At 42.7% G+C, this 20,002-nt stretch overlaps 1 protein-coding gene across 1 annotated transcript; it reads right to left on the bottom strand.

Annotated features, from left to right (window-relative positions):
- Positions 1-11,124: 11,124 nt before the first annotated feature.
- On the bottom strand, positions 11,125-17,209 carry PIFO (primary cilia formation). Its single transcript, XM_027860414.1, has 6 exons — positions 17,185-17,209; positions 16,805-16,947; positions 15,583-15,681; positions 13,270-13,403; positions 12,342-12,459; positions 11,125-11,861 (listed from the first exon to the last, which is right to left on the bottom strand). The coding sequence occupies exons 1-6, from the start codon at positions 17,207-17,209 to the stop codon at positions 11,793-11,795; spliced, it is 588 nt and encodes a 195-aa protein (XP_027716215.1). The 3' UTR covers positions 11,125-11,792.
- Positions 17,210-20,002: the final 2,793 nt, after the last annotated feature.

Genomic DNA, 20,002 nt, shown 5'->3' on the forward strand with positions numbered 1-20,002 from the left:
TAAATGTCAGCTATTAGTATTACTCAGAAGGTTGTTTTCCTAAAAATAACGCAGTACTTCCAAGCCAACCGAGGTCATTTGGGGAAATCTCCATTTTACCCCTGAACAAACACTTTCATTATCATCACAATCATTCTTGTTTTCTCTCCAGGAAATGTTAGCAGCTTTTGAGGCTGGGGTCCAACTCATAAACAGACCTAGGCTGCGGATCTCAGCAGCTGTGTCTGCTGGCAAAGGGACCATTGATGCTGGCTACGAGATTGCCAAGATTTGGAATGTGAGTTGGGCACAGAACAAATGGCCTGTTCTAAATTGGGGCATGAATTTGATCCCATTGTCTCATCCATCACAGGGCACCTTCAACTTCAACTAGACTAGTCAATTTAATTCAACTAAGTATTAGATAGGTCCTAATTAGATAGACCTATTAGATAGGTCCTAATTAATGTGAACAATATGTCCCATTTATCAGCTCTATTATTTGGATTTACACTGTATATTTCTTTTGGATTGGAACTAATGACCATATTTTACATAATTATACCTTTGAATAGTGTGATTCAAATATAAGTGATCACTTTCTGAGGTTCATTATTTGCACTAACTGGGACCTAGTTATACTTGCTTACTATGTAGGCTTTGGACCAGATATTTAGACCAATGGATCATGGCTCTGTATCTATCTTTTCCTTTCTATTTCTTCCTTCCTTCCTCCCTTCCTCCCTCCCTCCCATCCTTCTTCCCTCTCTTCCTCCCTTCCTTCCTTCTCTTCCTTCCTTCTGCATTTGTTAAGCACCTATTATGTTTCAAACATGCCCTTTAGGAGTTTATATTCTGCCACATCCTTCTTCTTACTCTTACTTCCTTTCTTCTTTCCTTCCCTTCCTTTCTTCTCTCCCTCCCTTCCTTACTGGGACACAGGGCTGTCCAGCTTCTGCTTTTTCCAAACAATACATAGTAGGTGTCAACCAATCTTACACTAAACACTTGATCATTCAGCCGTTCTTTGAATACCTCCAGTGAGGGAGGAACCCAGTACCTTCTGGGCAGCCCATTCCCCTCTGAGAGAGCTCTTGCTGTTAGGAACTGCTTTTATCCTTTAGTGTCAATTTGCCTCATAACAATTTTTAGCACTTGCTCCCAGTTCCGAGGGGAAGCGTGCATTGGATGGGACAGACAACTAGATAATCACTAAAGTCCCCTTCATGAAATTACATAACCACAACTAACATTTTTGGTACTCTTTCTTTGCTAGACTCTTGGACTTTATCAGTGTCATGACCTATGACTTCCACGGTGGCTGGGACACAGTCACAGGGCATAGCAGCCCCCTGTATCAGGGCTCTACTGACCAGGGTGATTTTGTGTACTTCAACAGTGTAAGGCTAAAGTAGATGAAGTTGATCATGGTTCCCCTCTGGGGAGGGTGGGGAAAGGCAAGATAACTTATTCCTGGGTCTCAAGCTGGATGTTCCCACAAGTATTTGTCGTGAAATACTGGAGAGACAATGGGGTCCCTGCAGAAAAGTTCATCATGGGGTTCCCCACCTATGGATGTACCATGAGGCTCACTTCTTCTGATGTATTTGTGGGGGGCCCAGCTTCAGGAGTAGACTCTGTTAGGCCCTATCCCCGGGAAGCTGGATTCTGGGCCTACTATGAAGTAACCTCCCCAAGGAAAATCTAGGTTAGATAGTACAATGGATCCAAGTGAAATAGGTCTTATTTTTATATTCCTTCTGTTTCTACTGTCTTGACCCTCAAGAATGGGATGGGGAGTGTCTAGATAATTTTGGGAAATGAGGGGCCTGGCTTTTATACAAACCCAGCTTACCTTTCACAGGGGCTTGAGTTGAAATTCTAGGCCCTTATGGGAAAATATCAACCACTCCTCCCGAACAACTCCCTTTCCTTTTGTTAATCACTTGGCCCCAGAAGGTAGATCGGACAACCAAAAAGCCTCCAGGCTGAAGAGCTCCCTCCTTTCCCGGGCTCTTCTTCTTTTGAGAGAGACAGGGAGACAGAGAGAGACAGAGAGAGAGAGAGAGAGAGAGAGAGAGAGAGAGAGAGAGACAGAGAGAGACAGAGAGAGACAGAGACAGAGAGACAGAGAGAGACAGAGAGAGACAGAGACAGAGAGAGAGACAGAGACAGAGAAAGAGACAGAGACACAGAGAGAGAGACAGAGACAGAGAGAGACAGAGACAGAGAGAGAGACAGAGACAGAGAAAGAGAGAGAGACAGAGACAGAGAGAAAGAGAGAGAGAGATAGACAGAGACAGACAGAAAGAGAGAGAGAAAGAGAGAGAGAGAGACAGAGAGATAGAGACACAGAGACAGAGAGAGAGACACAGAGACAGAGAGAGACAGAGAGAGACAAACAGAGAGAGTGACAGAGAGAGAGACAGACACAGAGACAGAGAGAAAGTGACAGAGAGAGAGACAGAGAGAGAGAGACAGACACAGACAGAGACAGAGAGAGAGAGAGAGTGACAGAGAGAGACAGAGAGAGAGACAGACACAGAGACAGAGAGAAAGTGACAGAGAGAGACAGAGACAGACAGAGAGAGACAGAGAGAAAGTGACAGAGAGAGAGAGACAGAGAGAGAGAGAGAGAGAGAGAGAGAGAGAGAGTGGGGGAGAAGTTGAGAGCATTTCTTACCAACAGCTACTCTCCACTGTTGATTTACAAGTGGAGAGATAACATGGGCTTGCCATTGTCAGAGTGCTTGGGTGCTATGCATATAGGTACCCATTCAGAATGACCTTTACCCTCTCATGGTGGTAAGAGAATCCAAGACAGCCACTGATTGCTCACAAGCTTCCCCCAGATTCAGGGGCTTCCATGACTCCAGTCCAACTATTGGGATTGCTAACTTGAGACTCTGGTTAAATCTACACTTTTTTGCCTGAAGCTACCATAGCATGGATCCAGGACCAGAAAGTCCCTTATGCTTACAAGGGAAATGAGTGGGTTGGATTTGACAACGTTAAGAGCTGTGAGCACAAGGTAAGTCACCAAGTTATGAAGTTGAGTGGGACTTGAATAATAAAGAAAAGATATGGTTATAGGATCCTAGAAATGGAAAGAACACAAAAGATCATCCAGTTAAGTCCTCTGCCTAGTTCATGGAATCCTTTCCTTGGAGGGATTTCCAGTGCAAGCAGGGATTAAAGATGGCAGAACAATAGCATTGACTTCTCCCCTTCATTGATTGTTCCCTCAAGTTCTGGTCAGGAAAGCAAAGGTGGCCCCTGGCACTTTTCAATGTCCAAAGTCATATTGATGCTAGGGATGGTGGGTCCTTGGATAAGTCCATTTTAAGAGAGGAAGCAGGAGCAGGAGAGGAGTTGGGGACATTTCTAATAGATTCACAAGTACCTGAATTGGTCATTGGTGGCCACTCTTCACAGTGTCATGGAGGATTGTATAGTGGTGAAAGTCAGCTCATTTACTCATGAAATCATGCCCCAAGTCTTCCTAGGCATGCATGTCACAGGTTAACAACCACTGTAATAGGCCATCACAACCTAGTTCTGCCTAAATAGGGAATAATTTTTTTTTTTTTTTTTTTAGTGAGGCAATCGGAGTTAAGTGACTTGCCCAAGGTCACATAGCTAGTACATGTCAAGTGTTTGGTCTGAGGCCGAATTTGAACTTGGGTCCTCCTGACTTCAGGGCAGGTGCTATATCCACTGCATCACCTAGCTGCCCCAGGGAATAATTCTTGGAAGATATGGTAAAGATCAAATTTTAAAGTACATAGCATGGATATTTCCATCTTTTAATATCCCCTTATCATGCCAAGAGCCCAAGATAGGCTCTGTATTTGTTCCCCTGAATTGTCACTGAGGAGACATCTCTACTCTCTTGTGCTGGACACAGAGATAGTGCAGGATATATAATGGTAGGCACTTGATAAATATTGATCAATGGATTGATTATATGCTTGTCTTATAGGTGGAATTTCTGAAAGCAAATGGGCTTGGTGGTGCCATGGTCTGGGCCCTGGATCTTGATGATTTCTTGGATACTTTGTGTGGTGAGTATCCCCTCCTTTCCAAACTCGTCTCTGCTTGGTCTAGAGACACCAGGTAAAGAGGTAAACCATTTGCAGAATCCCAGAATTGGAGGAGACCCTAGAGATTATCAAGTCCATCATCTCCTCCAATGCCCAAAACCCCTCTATTACAGTCCTAACATTCTGCAAATCTTCGGGAACAATTCAAGTTAAGGAGAGTTCCTTACCTCCAAAAGTGGCCATGTTAGTTTTGGACAGCTCTAATTGTTAGCAGCTGAACTGCACCCCAGATTTCTGATGGAGTCTGACCAGTATAGAATATGGCGGGTCTATTTCCTTCCTTTATCCATGCAGAAAAATTGTATTGAAGTAGTATGGTATTTAATTCCTATTTAAGAAATCCCACACGCTATCAACACACACCGAGCTTACAATCTACTAAAACCTTTGTCAAATCCTGAGGATACAGAAGCGTCAAAAGTTAACGGTTCCAAGATTTTGTCTCTATTCCCAAAAGTACATTTATATATAAGAAGGGTCTAGGCTTGGACCTTGAAGGATGCTAGATATTTCATCTGGCCAGGGAGAAACCCAGGTTAGGATGAATAAGCTTGGAATCAACACGATGAGTACATCTATTCCTCATTGTTCTCCAAGGTTCTCTTAAGTTTTATAGATTCTTTGGGCTGGAAATGGACCCAGAATCTCCAGGACTCATGTGGGTCAAATGGCTTTCCAGGGCTATGTCAGGGAGATTTCCTAAAGGACTCTTTGTGTGATTCTCCAAAAGGTTTCCCTTCTTTTGCTATGTAGGCTCCAGACCCTCCTAAGCCAACACGTCCCAGCACCTTCTCTGAGGGCAAAGCTGATGGAATCTATGGCAATCCAGACAATCCATCCACATTTTCTGAGTGTGCCAATGGTAACACCGTGGCCAAGAGATGTGCAGAAGGGCCAGTGTTTGATGAGAGCTGCAAATGCTGCAACCAGCCTTGAAAGGAAGGCACAAGAGACGAAGGCCAAGCTTGGATCTTTCCATAGGAATCGTACCCTTCAATAAATAACTAAAACAAGCATGGGGTATTTTTTTTTCAATTGCACAGGATTAAACCCCCGAATTCCCAGACCTACTCTCTCACTTTTTAAGACAATAATAGAAGGAATAATCACTCTCATCTCTATGGCACATTAAGATTTCAAAATGCTATCTTCATAAAAACTCTGTGGTAGGAAGACAGTGTTATTAACCTCTTTTTACAGATTAGCAAATTGAGGTTTAAAGAGACAGAATCCCAATTCTAGTGCTTGGGGAAAAATCAGTTGTGGGAGACAGACTTATGGGATAGAAAAATATTTATTAAGCATCTACTGAGCACACCACAGAGTACTGAGTACTCTGACCTCAAATAGAAAGAGGAGATAGTTCCTCTTCTGAAAGAAGTTAGAGGAGACAATGTAGAGAGGAAGGTACAGTCATTCTGAGGGTGGATGGAAAGGCCAGATAGTCCTTAGTATCTGGAGGGCATGGGAGATGGTAAGGCCCTATGGAGCTTGGGGAGCAGTGGCATGGCAAATGGTCCCTGACTAATAACTGTTGGGAAGGGGGTAGTGGGTTTGAGGGGCTGAGTGGAGTGGGATTCTGTGTTCCCTCAGGCTGAGGTTGGGAAGTGGGGGTGGGTCCAGCACCTGGTAAGAACTGGGCAATGTGAGTTGGGTACGCATAGGGGAAGGGTTCTCCAGAACTAAACCTTCTGGGCCCTCATGATACCTGTTGGCATCCTTAGGGAGCAACCCTGGGAAATAAGGCTCTGTTGGGGGACAGACCCTGTGGTGGGAGATGGGAGGTGGACAGAGACACAGGTTGCATACCCCTTGGGCGGAGAGAGCTAACCTCTGAGAGAAGAGGATGATAACCTACCTCTTATACCTCCCCACTTCAGAACATCATTCTTAGGAGGCTACCAAGGGAGGGAGTCAGCTGAGTTGGAGATAATTCAACTGGGGTAAGGGCCTCAGGATCCCACCTCAACTGATATGTTCCAAGTTGCCATTGAGTTTTTCAGTGGCCCCTGTGAAAGTGGTCCCAGGCTCAGTATAATGAAGAGGGACCCAGAAGACAGTCTGCGTTTGAAGGCATATATAGTTAGATGGCACAGTGGATATATCAATATAGGCCTGAAGTCAGGAAGTCTCATCCTGTTTTGCCTCAGTTTCCTTATATGGAAAATGAGGAAACCACATTAGTATCTTTGCCAAGAAACCCCCAAATGGGTTCACAAAGAGTCGGACATGACTGGAAACAGCTGAACAATAACAACAACAAAATACCTAGCCCAACTCTGGACAGAGATAGGGTAGAGAGGGGCCTTTGTAGGACTCAGTTTCCTCATTTGTAAAATTCCACATCTTCTGACTTGAAGACCAATGGGTGCTTTTACCACTATATCTCATTTAAGACATCAAGATACTTTCTCTGAGGGAAGTTATATTAGATTGTAAGCTCTTTGATAGTGGGGCCTATGTATGGTGCTTTGCTTATTATTTTTTAAATAGAATTCACCAGTTCATCAATGTAGGAAGGTCTTGATGAGGAACCTCTTTACCAATGCAGATCAGCACCTTTTCTACAACTAATAACTTTATCAAACTGCCTCAGGGGCCACTGAAAGGTTAGATGAGTTACCTAGGGTTGCAGTATGTGTCAAAAAACGGATTTGAACCCAGGTCTAACAGACTCAAGTCTGTCTCTCTAAGCACTATCCCATGGTGCTTCCCATGCCTTGTACCCAGTGACTGTTTAATAAATGTTCGGTGAATTCAGTTCCAAGGGCATAATGGGTTTTTCTGATTTGCAGGAGAATCATAGAGTTAGGGCAGCTAGATGTACAGTGGGTTCAGCGCTGGGCCTGCAGTCAGGAAGACTCATCTTTGTGAATTCAATTCCAGCCTCAGAGACTTACTAGTTGTGTGACCCTGGGCAAATCACTTAACCCTGTTTGCCTCAGTTTCCTCATCTGTACAATGAGCTGTAGGAAGAAATGGCAAATTACTCCACTATCTTTGCCAAGAACATCCCAAAATAGGATCACAAAGAGTTGGGCACAATTGAAACAACTGAACAACAACATAGTGGTTAGAACTGAAAGGGAGCTTAGACTTTATTCCATTCCCCTCATTTTACAGATGAGGAAACTGAGGCTCAGAGAGGAAAGTCACTTGCCAAAGGTCACTCACATTGTTAGTAAGTAGCAGAGCCAGGATTTAAATCCAAGTCTTGCAACTCCAAGATCTGTGCTCTGCCCTCAGTGACATCATGCTGACCCTCAGCTTCAGTTTTTCTGAGACATACTATTCCTTGATTCACATTCATACAACATCTCCAGAAGAGTATTAAAATGAAAAAGATGGACCTTTCAAGGAAAAACTTGAGTCATTAAAATAACTTTGCAGTTTTCCAAAGGTTAAACAATGTTCCCTCCTCTTCTTTTTGAGGCAGCATGGGTTCAAATGCTTTCTCTAATGTGCTTACTACATCTTGAGCAAGTGACCTTGAGCAAGTAAATGGGGGGGGGGCTTAGTTTCTTCATCTGTAGAATGAATAAATAGACTAAGTGAAGTCTCTTGCAATGCTAGTTCTATGATACTGCTTAATTCTAGACTGAAATATATCTATATTTCTCTTTCTATGTGAAATTGATGAGTTCTGTAGGCTTATCCATGCTGCTTGTATATCACATAAGCATTCTGGGCAATAGGCTCATTCACTTGGATGTTCCTGTGCAGAGAGGTAGGTCCAAGTCTTTTTAACTATGATGGATCTCAATGTTTCAGAGCTCAAGACAATCATCACAATGTTATCCACAAAGAGGAACACTGGGAGGACTCCACTATCAATAATCTGTCTTCAACCTTGGACTCTGTTCTGGATTTCCTCCAATCCAACAGTGAACATCTTTTGTTAGCTTGCACCTACTTGTGTTGTGTCACTCCTTCTTTTAATAATCAGAGGATCATTGAACAAGGTTATCTCTGTTGTTACATCTGTCAAGTAATACTAGTATGATTTTAACATATGCATGGAAGACATCTGGTTGGAGGAGAACCTTTAAAGAGATGTTTTGATTTATCAAATAAAACAAACAATAACCATTATTTGGGATATTGTATTCTTTACAACTTTCAATTATTTATATGACAGCAAACATGTGGTCTTGCCAGAAATTTTGCTTGATAAAACCTGTCTATTCCTTTCTAATATCTTCTTCTATAAGAATGCACTTGACTTATGTATGGATTATTCTCATAAAAGTTTTATAGAGCAGGGAAAATGGGCAAATGGATTGGGAATTATTGGTGTTCTCTTAATTGTTTGAGTGAGGGATAGAAATAATGTGAGAGATTTCCCCTCTCCCATTTTTGGTGTCTTTTTCTCTTTCAGATACCTTGAAATTCAATCCCTTAATGCCCTGATGATAAAACTTCCAAGCACAGAAGTCCTTCATATTTGCCTGTCTTCATCCGGCTGCTCTTTCCATCTTTTTTCTTCAAAGTTATTTCTATGTCCTCTAGAAGCACATCTGGGACTGTCAAGTTGGCATCCACGTGATGTGGCTCCACATTCCTTCACACTGTAGTTTGTTATGAGATTCTTTGCAGATGTTTTCCATATTTCATTTATTTCTTATCCTCCTTCGGGTTTCATCCTTAAATGCCCTCAGATGACTTTGCCTAGCTAACTTTCACCAATTTTCTTTAACTAGCCTTTCCCTCTATTTCTTCTTCTTCTTCCTCCTCTGCTTCTTCTTCTTCTTCTTCTTCTTCTTCTTCTTCTTCTTCTTCTTCTTTCTCCTCCTCCTCCTCCTTCTTTTCTTTCCCCAGCGTCACACAGTTATTAAGTGTCTGAGGGAATTTGAACTCAGGTCCTCCTGACTCCCCAACTGGAGCTCTATTTACTGTGCCATTTAGCTGCCCCTCCCTCTAGTATTTCTGGTTATTTTATAATGCTTTTTTTTGGGAGGTGGAGGTCCAGTGATTTTGATGTAGAAAACTTTCAATGAGGAAACTTACTCTATTAATAAATATCACCTACTATTCTTCAGTTTAGAGTGTTAGAGAATTGTCTATAGCATTGAGAAGTTAAGTGACTTTTAGGGTCAAACAGATAGCCCTTGTCAGAGGTGAGATTTGAACACAGGCAATTGTAACTTCAAGACCAGATCTCTATCCGTTATTAATCACTGCCACTATCAATCATGGCAACACTGCTCATAACCTTCTACCATTCTTAGACTGTACAAATGAGTTTATGGTCTAAGCCAGTGTTGTCCTTGATTGTCACATCTTTTCACTTGGCAAATTGTCCAAAACCAAGGCAGTTTTTAGGCTCTTTTGGCCTCTTGTCATGTCAATTGGTTAAACATTAGTTAAACTTCTGTATGAAATTGTTGTATTCAGTATAGATGCACCGTGGTTAGAGTGCTAGACTTAGAGTCAGGAAGCACTGAGTTTGAACCCTTTCTCAGGTCCTTTCTACCTGTGTGACCCTGGGCAAGTCTCTTATCTTTTTAACCACAGTTTTCTCATCTGTAAAATTGGGATAAAAATAGCACTTACCTCCCAGAGTTGTGAGGATCAAATGAGATAATAATTATATAAAGCACTTTGCAAATCTTAAATAGTTATATGAATGCTAGCTATGACTCATCATGTCCAATGGATGTCAATGTCAATGAACCATGTCTGATTGATTTCTTTCTTTTTTTTTTTTTTTTTAGGCAGTTGGGGTTAAGTGACTTGCCCAGGGTCACACAGCTAGTGAGTGTCAAGTGTTTGGTCTGAGGCCGGATTTGAACTCGGGTCCTCCTGATTTCAGGGCCGGCGCTCTAACCACTGTGCCACCTAGCTATCCTTGGGTTTTTATAGACACTTTGCTCCCCACTCATCAACTTCACAGTTGCCAGCTTTGAAAGACATTTCCAGATATCTTCTAGCTACGACCCCTAGACTTGAACCCAAATGAAATGACTTGGCACAGTAAGGATGTCCTTGTTAAAGGGAAGGAGACTTGTGCTCCAGACCAGTACTGCAGGTTCCTGCCTTTTGCTTCCAGGAGTCGCTATTGTAGCTGTTCCATGGTGGGTGGGTGAGGAGAGGGAATTCAGAAGAAGGGCTAAGATGCTTGGTGGCTGAGATGACTGGCCAGGAGATAGTACAACGTCCAGACTAATTTAACTAGAAGCCTGGGAGAAGGGACACTGTTAAGGGATACTGAGAAAAATTCTCAGGTCCAAGATTGGCAACTGTCCCAAGCACTTGTGCCCATTGCTATCAGTTTGACAGAGCATCAGCTCTTAGAGTGTAGTGGTCGGCAACTATAAATCTTTAGCCTTGATCAAGTCAATGTTAGATAAACAGACCTTGAAAGGGGCAAATCAAAAGAGAAAGAGCACCAGCCCTCCCCATTCACCCGCTTCTCTCTAAGACATTCTTTCCCCTTGAGAGCTAAGCCCTAGAAAAGACAGGACAAATTGTTCCTTCCGCTCTCCCCACCTCCTCCACTCTTCAGCCCTATGATCACTATCCAGTTCCTGCCAGGAGGGTGTAGAATGGGGAAGGGGGGGGACACCACGGGGGAAAGCCCAGACTATTGCCTCTGCCAGCACAGGTATGGTGCCATCTGGCTCCCTCCCCCCCTCTTTGTGGGTCAGTGGCAGCTGTGATGTAGTAGAGGCAAAGGGGACTGGGATAGTAATAATTTCTGTTTCTATAGCATTTTCCATTGATCATTGTTTTGAAGAAAGTGCTTTGCAAATGTTACAGCTGTACATTGGGGGTTTTAATCTTTTTGTTGGCAGGGACCCCTTTAGCAGGCTGGAGAAGCTTATGGACCCTTTCTTAGAATCATTTTTTAAATGTATGAAGACCCACAGGGCTACATAGGAAACCAATTATATTTGAATATGATTATCAATATATTAATAAAAATTCACTGATCCTAAATTAAGAACCTTGAGATGACCTTAGGAGTTTATTATTGTTTGATGTTTAGGAGTTTATTATTATTATTAGGAATATGTTATCATTTAAAAATGCTTTCCTGACAAGAAACCCATGTAAGGTAAGTAATACAGTTATTATTATTATCCCCATTAGACCGATGATGAAATTTGGGCTCTCAGATCAGTAAAATTATTTGCCCGTGGTCACATAGCTCCTAACTCTGAGAGCCAGGAGTCAAACTCAGATCTCCTGGGTCCACATCCAGCAGTTTCAGCATCGTACTGTCCAGCTCTCACACTGCACCTAGTGGTCTTTACGTGGTACGGTATAGAACCCCCAAGTCTGAGTCCTGGCTTTGACCTGGGTGACCTTAAGCAAGTCATTTAACCTCATTTTTCTCATCTGTAAAATGAGGGAGTTGGGCTAATGACATTTATGGCCTGTCTTAGCTCTAAATTCAGGATCCTGTTGATCTCACTGGTGTGGGGAGCGGTGGGGAGTGGCTAATTGTTTGTGCTCCTGCCAAATAAAGCCATCCTAGGGGTCTCACAAAGGGATGACTAGGCCCATAGACTTGAGTATATACAACAAAATGACACATGAAGACAACACACTCTCGAGTTCTTAAGGAGTACTATTTCGGAGCTTAGAACGAACCACTCCCTGCCGAGGGTTCAACCCTGGCGGACAAGAGGGTAATAGGGGTACCTTGCCTCATGGCGTTAAGATTAGGTAGGGTCGGGGGAACGGACAAGATGTCGGAAAGATCTCTCAGCTGTAATATAGGCTTAGGTAGGCCTCTCGGTTCCGATGTATCCTGAATTCTTTGTCTGTTATCAGCTGTAAAGGAAATAATGCTGGTCAGTATCACATATTCAAAGAAACATTCCACTTCCCAATGGTCCAAGGGGACTATGTCCTCTGTCCCTAGTTCTTACAGCTACCTTGCTTGTGTCTATTCCTGGGGAATAGCTAATCACTCAAATGAAAAATTACAAACATAACTCTACATTTACATGGTCCACAATAATATTTCTCTCACTTTGAATTCCTTCAACACTTAAGGAGACGATACTTCACCACATAACAACCATTTATATGTTGTCTTAGAATTATTTTCCAATTACCAGATATTTGTACTCAGATCATAAATTCACAGACTTCTGTGTGAGTGTGTTTGGAGATCACCTAACTCACTTGACATATTTTTCTAGCAACTGGACTCTAAACTCCTTGAGGGTAGGCAAGTATTGCATATAACCTAGCATATAACTCACTTAAAAAGTCTGTTGAATGAATGAACATCTTTCTAATTCATACCTCAGTTTTTAGGGTCCTTTTCTTTAGGACTGGCACTTGAGCCCAATCTGGAGACCCAAATTTCATTGGCCAAGTGACTTTCCGGCAATGCATGGTCTCTGGATTGTAGGTTCCAGGGCTAAGGAAGCAAATTATACCATGTCTAATATTTTTGTGACCACCTATGAGAACCCATGTATTACTGCAGAACTCCCAGCACTCTGACTATTGGGGAAAACTTGACTGATTCATTTCCTGTTGGGTGGAAAGGAATAAGGGATCTTTAGGTAGATATTTCACTGAATGCTAGGATTTAAGATGCTTTGCCTTGCCTTTCCCTAGTACCAGGGTCCCCAGAACAAAACATTTCTGTGACTATTCTATACCAGGAGGTGACTGGGAAGCCACAAGATTGCAAATTCATGGCTAATGGCAGGTATTCAAGATGAAGTTGGACAGTTCTGCCTGGAAATCTACCGTGATGCAATAGGGCTCCTTAACCTGGGGCCAATAAACTTAAAAAAAATTGTTTTTCTTGTAACCCTATGTATTTTTTTTATACATTTAAAAACATTATTTTAAAAAGGAGTCTAAAAAAGAGAAGTCTAGAGTCTTCAATCAGATTGGCAAAGGGACACAAAAAAGGTTTAAGAACTGCTGGGTTTGGAAGTCCACTAATAATTAGCAATAGCACAAATTTCTTGAAGAACAGGTCTTAGGAATACCCAAGCTAGCTCTCTCCCATAAAACTATGGATGCAGTCTTTTTTTGTTTCTCATTCCTTGTTAGACATGTGTGACTATTCTAGGGAAGGTCATTTTTCATGTTTTCTCTGGGGGGATTTAAATATAGGATGAATGGCTAACTCTGACATAGTTTGACCATCCCTAGTTGGCTACTTTCCTTACTGCTGTGGTGGCATGAAAGAAAAATCAAAGATTTGACATACCCAGGGAAAAATGATGAGTCTGTGGGTCTGTCATCAAATCGATTTGAGATGGAGTTAAACGGAGCATAAGAAGGAAGATCACATTTGGACTTAATTTTCAATGAGTCGGGTGAAATTGGCTTGGGTATCATCTCCTATTTACAAGAAAATGTAGTCATTGAATATATATTTTATATATACGAAGATGGACTACTAAGGCTTTCAGTGGTGGTGCTTGGCAGTTGGGGGGGGGAAGGGAGGAGTCTGTGTAGATCTGGAGGGTAGGTCAAACTCAAGCTAAATCTGAATTAACTCTAGAGTCTCATGAGCAGTTTAGGCCCCATGGAACAGAAGAGGATTTTGAAAAGGTGGGAAAACACAATCTAAGTATCAACAAGTTTGGGAAGCAGCTCCAGCAAGGAAAGGCTAAAAGAGTGAGCCTATGGAGACAGCTGTAGCTGGGGTGGGAAGACAAGAATTCAAGTCCCTATTTTGTCCTTTTTTAGCTGTGGGACCTTGGACGAGTCATATCAGTTCTCTGAGTCTTAGTTTCTCTATCTATAAAGTATGGTCTCCTCCTCCTTCTCTTCCTTCTCCTCCTCCTTCTCCTCCTCCTCCTCCTCCTTCTTCTTCTTCGTAGCTATCCTTGTATTACCTCCCTCACAGACTTCTGAGGATCCATTGAGATAATGTATGTAAAGCGCTTTGAAAATCTAAATAATTGTTGTTCAGTCATTTCTGACTCTGTGTCCCCATGTGGGGTTTTCTTGGCAAAGACACTGGAGTGGCTTGCCATTTCTTTCTCTAGCTCATATTACAGATGAGGAAACTGAGGCAAACAGGGTTGAGTGATTTGTTCAGGGTCATACAGCTAATAAGTGTCTGAGGCCAGATTTGAACTCATGCAAATGAGTCTTCCTGATTTCAAGCCTAGTACTCTATCCATTGTGCCACTAGCTGCCCCAATCTAAACAATAATAATTTATCAATTATTTGAAAGAAGTCATTTGAAAAAAAGGAGGGAATTCCAGATGTGAAATGGAAGTAGAAGAAGGGGGAAGAAAATTATCATTTATTATGTGTTTATGGTGTTCCACAGTGCTAAGCACAGGACATACTAATGCATATAAAGACAGAGTCCCTGCCTTCGAGGAACACAAGTCCTAATGAAGGAAGATACACAAAAAGGAACTAAAAATCAAGGATGAGGGGAAAGAGTAGAGCCACAAATTTCCCACTTTGTATATTTCTGAGGAGTACTTTATATCAGTCTTCAATAAATTCAGAACCCAGGCAAGTGCTGTTTAAAATGTCCTTCAGATAGGGAAGACTCCCTCGTGGATATACACCTGAAAGCCTCAGACCAGACCGCTGGGCTGGTGATTTCAGAAGTGTGCCATCTGGTGAACATTTCAGATATTTCACTAGGTGGCTGGATAATAAAGTAAGGTAGCACATGTGCCAATTTGAGCTGTTGTTGTTCAGTTGCATCCAACTTTTTGTGACCCCATTTGGGGTTTTCTTGTCAAAGTGGTTTGCCATTTCCTTTTCCAGCTCATTTTTACAGATGAGGAAACTGAGGCAAATTGGATTAAGTGAGTTGCCCAGATTTGAGGCCAGATTTGAACTCAGGAAGATGAGTCTTCCTGACTCCAGGTGCGGCACTCTATGCACTATGGCGCCACCTAGCCACCCTCACAAGATATTACATATTTGTCTTGGTGGAAGGCAGGGGTAGTTCTTTGGAATCAACAATAATATAGAAACAAAAGAGCATCAATAAGATCTTAAAGAAAAAAAAAAAGGAAGAGTGCTGGGGTCAGAGTGTTGATTTTGAGTCCTGGCTGTGATGCTTCCTAGCTGTGTGACCCTTGGTGAATCACTAAATCTCTCTATGCTTCAGTTTGCTCGTATTAAGATGCACTTCCTACTTCACAGGGGTGTTGTTAGGCAGTCACTCGGTGAATCTGAAAGCCTATAGAAAAAGGAACTACTATTATTGTCATGATTTTACCATCACAAGGACATAGATTCAGCTATCTCATCATCAAGTGCCTTGTCCTCCCTCCCTGAAAATACAGTTCCATGGAAGAGTTTGAGACAACCTCTTCCTTTCTGTCCTCCCTTTCTCTCTCACATACATATATGTAGTCAAATCAAGTCAAGTCTAGGCACTAAACATTTATTCAGCAGCCCCTATGTGCCTGGCACTATGCTAAGTACTGGGGAGACAAAGAAAGGTACAAAGATCCCCCTCTCTCAAGGAAGTCACAGCATAGTGTAGATGCAAGGATGGATAATCTTTAAATCAAAGTATATGAAATTGTCACTAACCTTCCGACCTTCTTTAAATCGTGGGCTTGTCCTAGATCCAATGATATATCCCTTATTACTCATAGGGATCTTAGCAAGGTTGTATGCCAGGTTACTCTTCTATAAGTTTAGACATGTAAAAAGACAATGTCAGGAAGAAGTCCTACCAAGCTGCTTACCCCAGCATCAATGAATGTGGAATTATTCTGAAGTCCCTGTGTCAAAGACACCTTCCTTTCTCTCTCCTCCATTGACATTCTGATCTTTGCACACCAATGGGGAGTCATAGAAAGCAGCTGGATTTGGAATTTACTGATGAGGTTTGAAGTAAATGACTTCTCAGGTCCTTTCCAACTCTTAATATAGGATTCTAACATGTCCCAGAATTCTTATGTACATGGCAAAAATAAATTTATAAAAATTTTCAGAAGTTATTGAGGAGCAAAGATGCTGTTCAGGTCACAAAATAACTCATTCTCATTCCCTGGTCCCCCAAACCTTTAGCCTTTTGGAACCCTTCCCCAGGAATTTTTCTGGCGAAAGCTGGTCCAGCCTGCCACAAGAAAGCTACCTAACTGCCTGTATTCCGGAAATTTCGTAGATTAGATGTCTGAGAAGGCACCAAATTTGTCCCAGAAGCCTGTGGAGGAAATTTTGACTTTTCTTGAGGCTGTTGGGGGAGTGCATGAAGGGGCTCCGGGCTGCAAAGGGGAGGAAGCAATGGAATGACTGGGTTTTGGCCAGAGGCATGGAGATTCAGCATGCAATTATACCTGAGGGAGGAGGGAGCGGGTGCGCAGCCCTCCACGTCATTGAGAAGAAGGAAGTTCAGCACACAGCATTATTTGGGTATTAGCGATGTTTTAGAAAATACTCTCAAAGGTGGTAGCACACCATATCACTGGATATTGGCAGTACGAGAAGTGAGGGAGATTTAGCGCACAGAATTAATGAAGAGGAAAAACAGGGAACCGAATATGAAATATCATGGAGGGGCGGGGTGAGCACAGAATATCAGTGAGGAACCCGGGATTTCACCTCATAGGATTAATGCTGGGATTGGGGCAGGTTCGGCACACAGCATCGTTGCAAGGAGGAGGGAATTCATTAAACAAATCACTGGTGGGATATTCGTTTGGTCAGGCATGGGGCAGTTATTTTCCTGTTACACACTGGATCCCAGAGAGATGAGAAATGAGGACCACTAAACCCAACAGAGCATGATGAGGGATGGGATACTCACCTCGTCGTGGAGGTAGCATCCAGGTCCTCTGTGAGGTGCCCCCACAAGAGGCACATTCTTATTACCTATTCTGTTTGGAGGGTGGTGGATGGGGAAGATTTTCCTCGTTTGGCATGATCCAAAGCAATATTTCAGCTGGGCTTCTGAAGGTCAAGAAAGAGCAGAAATGCCCAATGCAGAGCGTGTGTGTCCCCGAAGGACCAAGAGGGTGGCTGAGTGTGGGTGTGGATTTGGCGGGTGGGGAGCGTCATTAGTGGTGCCCTCCATGTGGTAGTACCATGGCAAGCCAACTTGTGAACGTTTCCTCCATCCCCTGTCTTTCTGAACCCCAACCCCACCCGTATCCACTCCAAAAGCTGGTTGGAGGCACCCCCACTGACCTGTAAGCTGCCATTCCCAGCTCATGTCGCTAGCTATGTGTACAGTGGGTTGTCAGGGCAACAGAAACGGAGGGCGGAGGAGAGCGGAGAGCTCTGAGGCTGGAGACCTAGACTGCGTGGGAGCCCAGGTACTACAGGCGGGGCGGAGTGGGGCTGGCAGAGCAGAGGTGAAGTGGTGTGCTTAGAGATCACTCCCCAAACACGCTGAGTTGTCTTCAGCTTCTCTCTAGCCATTGGGATGATGAGGCACTTCTACTAAACTGTCTTTGTTAAATTCAGCTCCGTTGCTGAAAGTCACCAGATGTCAGGTTTGTAAAAGGTGAATGCAGTCCGATTTTTTAATTTAACCTGGAAACGCTTAACGGACGTGTGTTTTCAGCGTATCTTGGTTCTTTTTCTTTTCTTTCCTTTCCTTTTTTTTAATGCTCATACTTTTACTAAGGGAAAAGGAAACTCATTTGATTTCCTTCTTCCTAGACTCATCATTCACTCGGCTTCTGTCACCTAATGAGATGAACTTTTCCCAATGCTTGGGAAAGTGTAACTTTGACGTTCTCTATGGAAGAGGAAGGCAAGGTGGTCCTTGGGGAAAGAAACCTCCACTTTCTTCTACAGTCTTTTCTTTCTCTTCTGCTGTGTATGTGGAAATACCTATTGTATTCAGAATTTAGTAAGATCAGAACAATAATAAATGGTTGTCTTAATGTAGGAAAACAAGACAAGACAAAAGGAGGAAAGATGAAAGACAGTCAGGGAAACCCTCTTCTTGGATTCTTTGCTGGATCTCCTTCATCACAATGGGTAGATAGATCTCAGTTTGATTCCTAACCTGTTGTTTATAATCAGAGAGTCATCAGGTAGGGTTATTTCTGCCACATTTTTGGACGAATCTTTAGCTATTTTAGTACATGATTGGATGACACCCTGTTGGAAAAGAACCCACAAAGGTTTTGATCTAATAAATCGAATCCCCTCTCTTTTCTGGATGCCATTCTTTTCTGTTTCTTCTATGTGACTGCTTTTCCTCATTCTCTTTTGCTGGCTCATCATCTATGTCAAGTTCCCTAACTGTGGCTGCTCCCCAAAATTCTGTCCTAGGCTCTTTTCTCCCTCTCTCTATGCATTCATCACCTCCTATGTGTTTGGCTATCATCCATTCAGTAAACGACTCCAAAGACCTTCATATCTGACTCTCATCTCTGGAGCTTCAGGCCTCCATCATCAATGACCTATTGGACATTTCAAATTGGATGTCTTGGAGACCTCCTAGACAATTATCCAAAACTAAGCTTATTATCTTTTCTCCTAAACTCATCCTCCCTTCCTGGGGCAGCTTAGGTGAGTGTAGTGGATAGAATGCTGGGCCTGGAGTAGGAGGACCTTCAGACTCTTACTAGCTGTGTCACCCGGGGCAAGTCTCTTAACCTCAGTTTCCTCATCTGTCAAATGAGCTGGAGAAGGAAATGGCAAACCACTCTAATATCTTCGCAAAAAAAAGAAACAAAACAAAACAAAACAACACCCTAAATGACGTCCTGAAGAGCCAGGAAACGACTGATAGAAACCCTCCCTTCCAAACTTTCTTATTGCTACTGAAAGCATCCCTATCTTTCCAGTCCTCTTAGCATTATCCTTGACCCTTCACTCACTCTCACCCTAGGTAAGCAATCGGTTGCCAGATCTTGCTGCCTACCCCTACATCTCTTGCATCTGACCCTTCTTTACATTCTTACAGCCTGCAACTTTAATTTGGGTACTTGTCACCTCTCACCTAGATTACTAATTAATTACTAATTGGTAATTACTAATCCTAATTGATCTCCCTATCTCAAGTCTCTTACCTCTCCTGTCCATCCTCCATACTGCTACCATAGTAATTTTCCTTAAACACAAACCTGACCCCCTGACTCTCTTATTCTGCCAACTCCAGTGGCTTCCTATTGCTTCTAGAATACAATATAAACTCTTCTGTTTATCTCTGAAAGCCATACACAACCAGACCATAGCCTGTCTTTCCAACCTCATTGGAAGGTATTTCCCCCTCTTGCACTCTGCCTCTGTTCCTCACCTATTACCCTTTATTTCCCGTTTTCATGCTTTTGCCCTGGCCATCCCTATACCTGGCATTCTCTCCCTCCTCACCTCTAACTCATAGAGTCCATCTCTTCCATTATGACAGAGTTGAGGAACTGTCTTCTGCGTGAAGCCTTTCCCCATCCCCCACAGCTGCTGGTGCCGTCCCTCCCAAACTATCTTGTATTGAACTACTTAGGCTACATTTTTATTCACTTTGTATTTATGTTATAATGATAATAATTTTTGTTGTTATTTAGCCATTTTCAATCATGCCTGACTCTTTGTGACTCCTTCTGGGCTTCTCTTGGCAAAGATACTGGAGTAGTTTGCTATTTTACTATCTGGCTGGATAATAAAAGAAGACAGCACATGTGCTAATTTGAGCTGTTGTTGTTCAGTCATGTCCAACCTTTTGTGATCCTATTTGGGGTTTTCTTGGCAAAGACGGTGGAGTGGTTTGTCATTTCCTTTTCCAGTACCTTTTACAGATGAAGAAACTGAGGCAAGCAGAAGTTAATGGCTTGCCCAGGGTCATCCAGCTAGTAAGTGTCTGAGACCAGATATGAACTTGGGTTTTCCATCTATCACCTTATGAGCTAAGTGATCAGAGAAAGGTTTCAGATGATTAGGGAGAAGAAAGGATGAATGACTCTGGAATAGAGGATTTCTGGGTACCTTGAAATAACCACAGGGCTGAACAAGAAATGGGTTGGCATAGAACTTGGGGAGCATGGTGAAATAG

The sequence above is a fragment of the Vombatus ursinus genome, unplaced genomic scaffold (assembly GCF_900497805.2).
Source record: "Vombatus ursinus unplaced genomic scaffold, bare-nosed wombat genome assembly UNPS02014179.1, whole genome shotgun sequence".
In the NCBI taxonomy this organism is placed as follows: Eukaryota; Metazoa; Chordata; class Mammalia; order Diprotodontia; family Vombatidae; genus Vombatus; species Vombatus ursinus.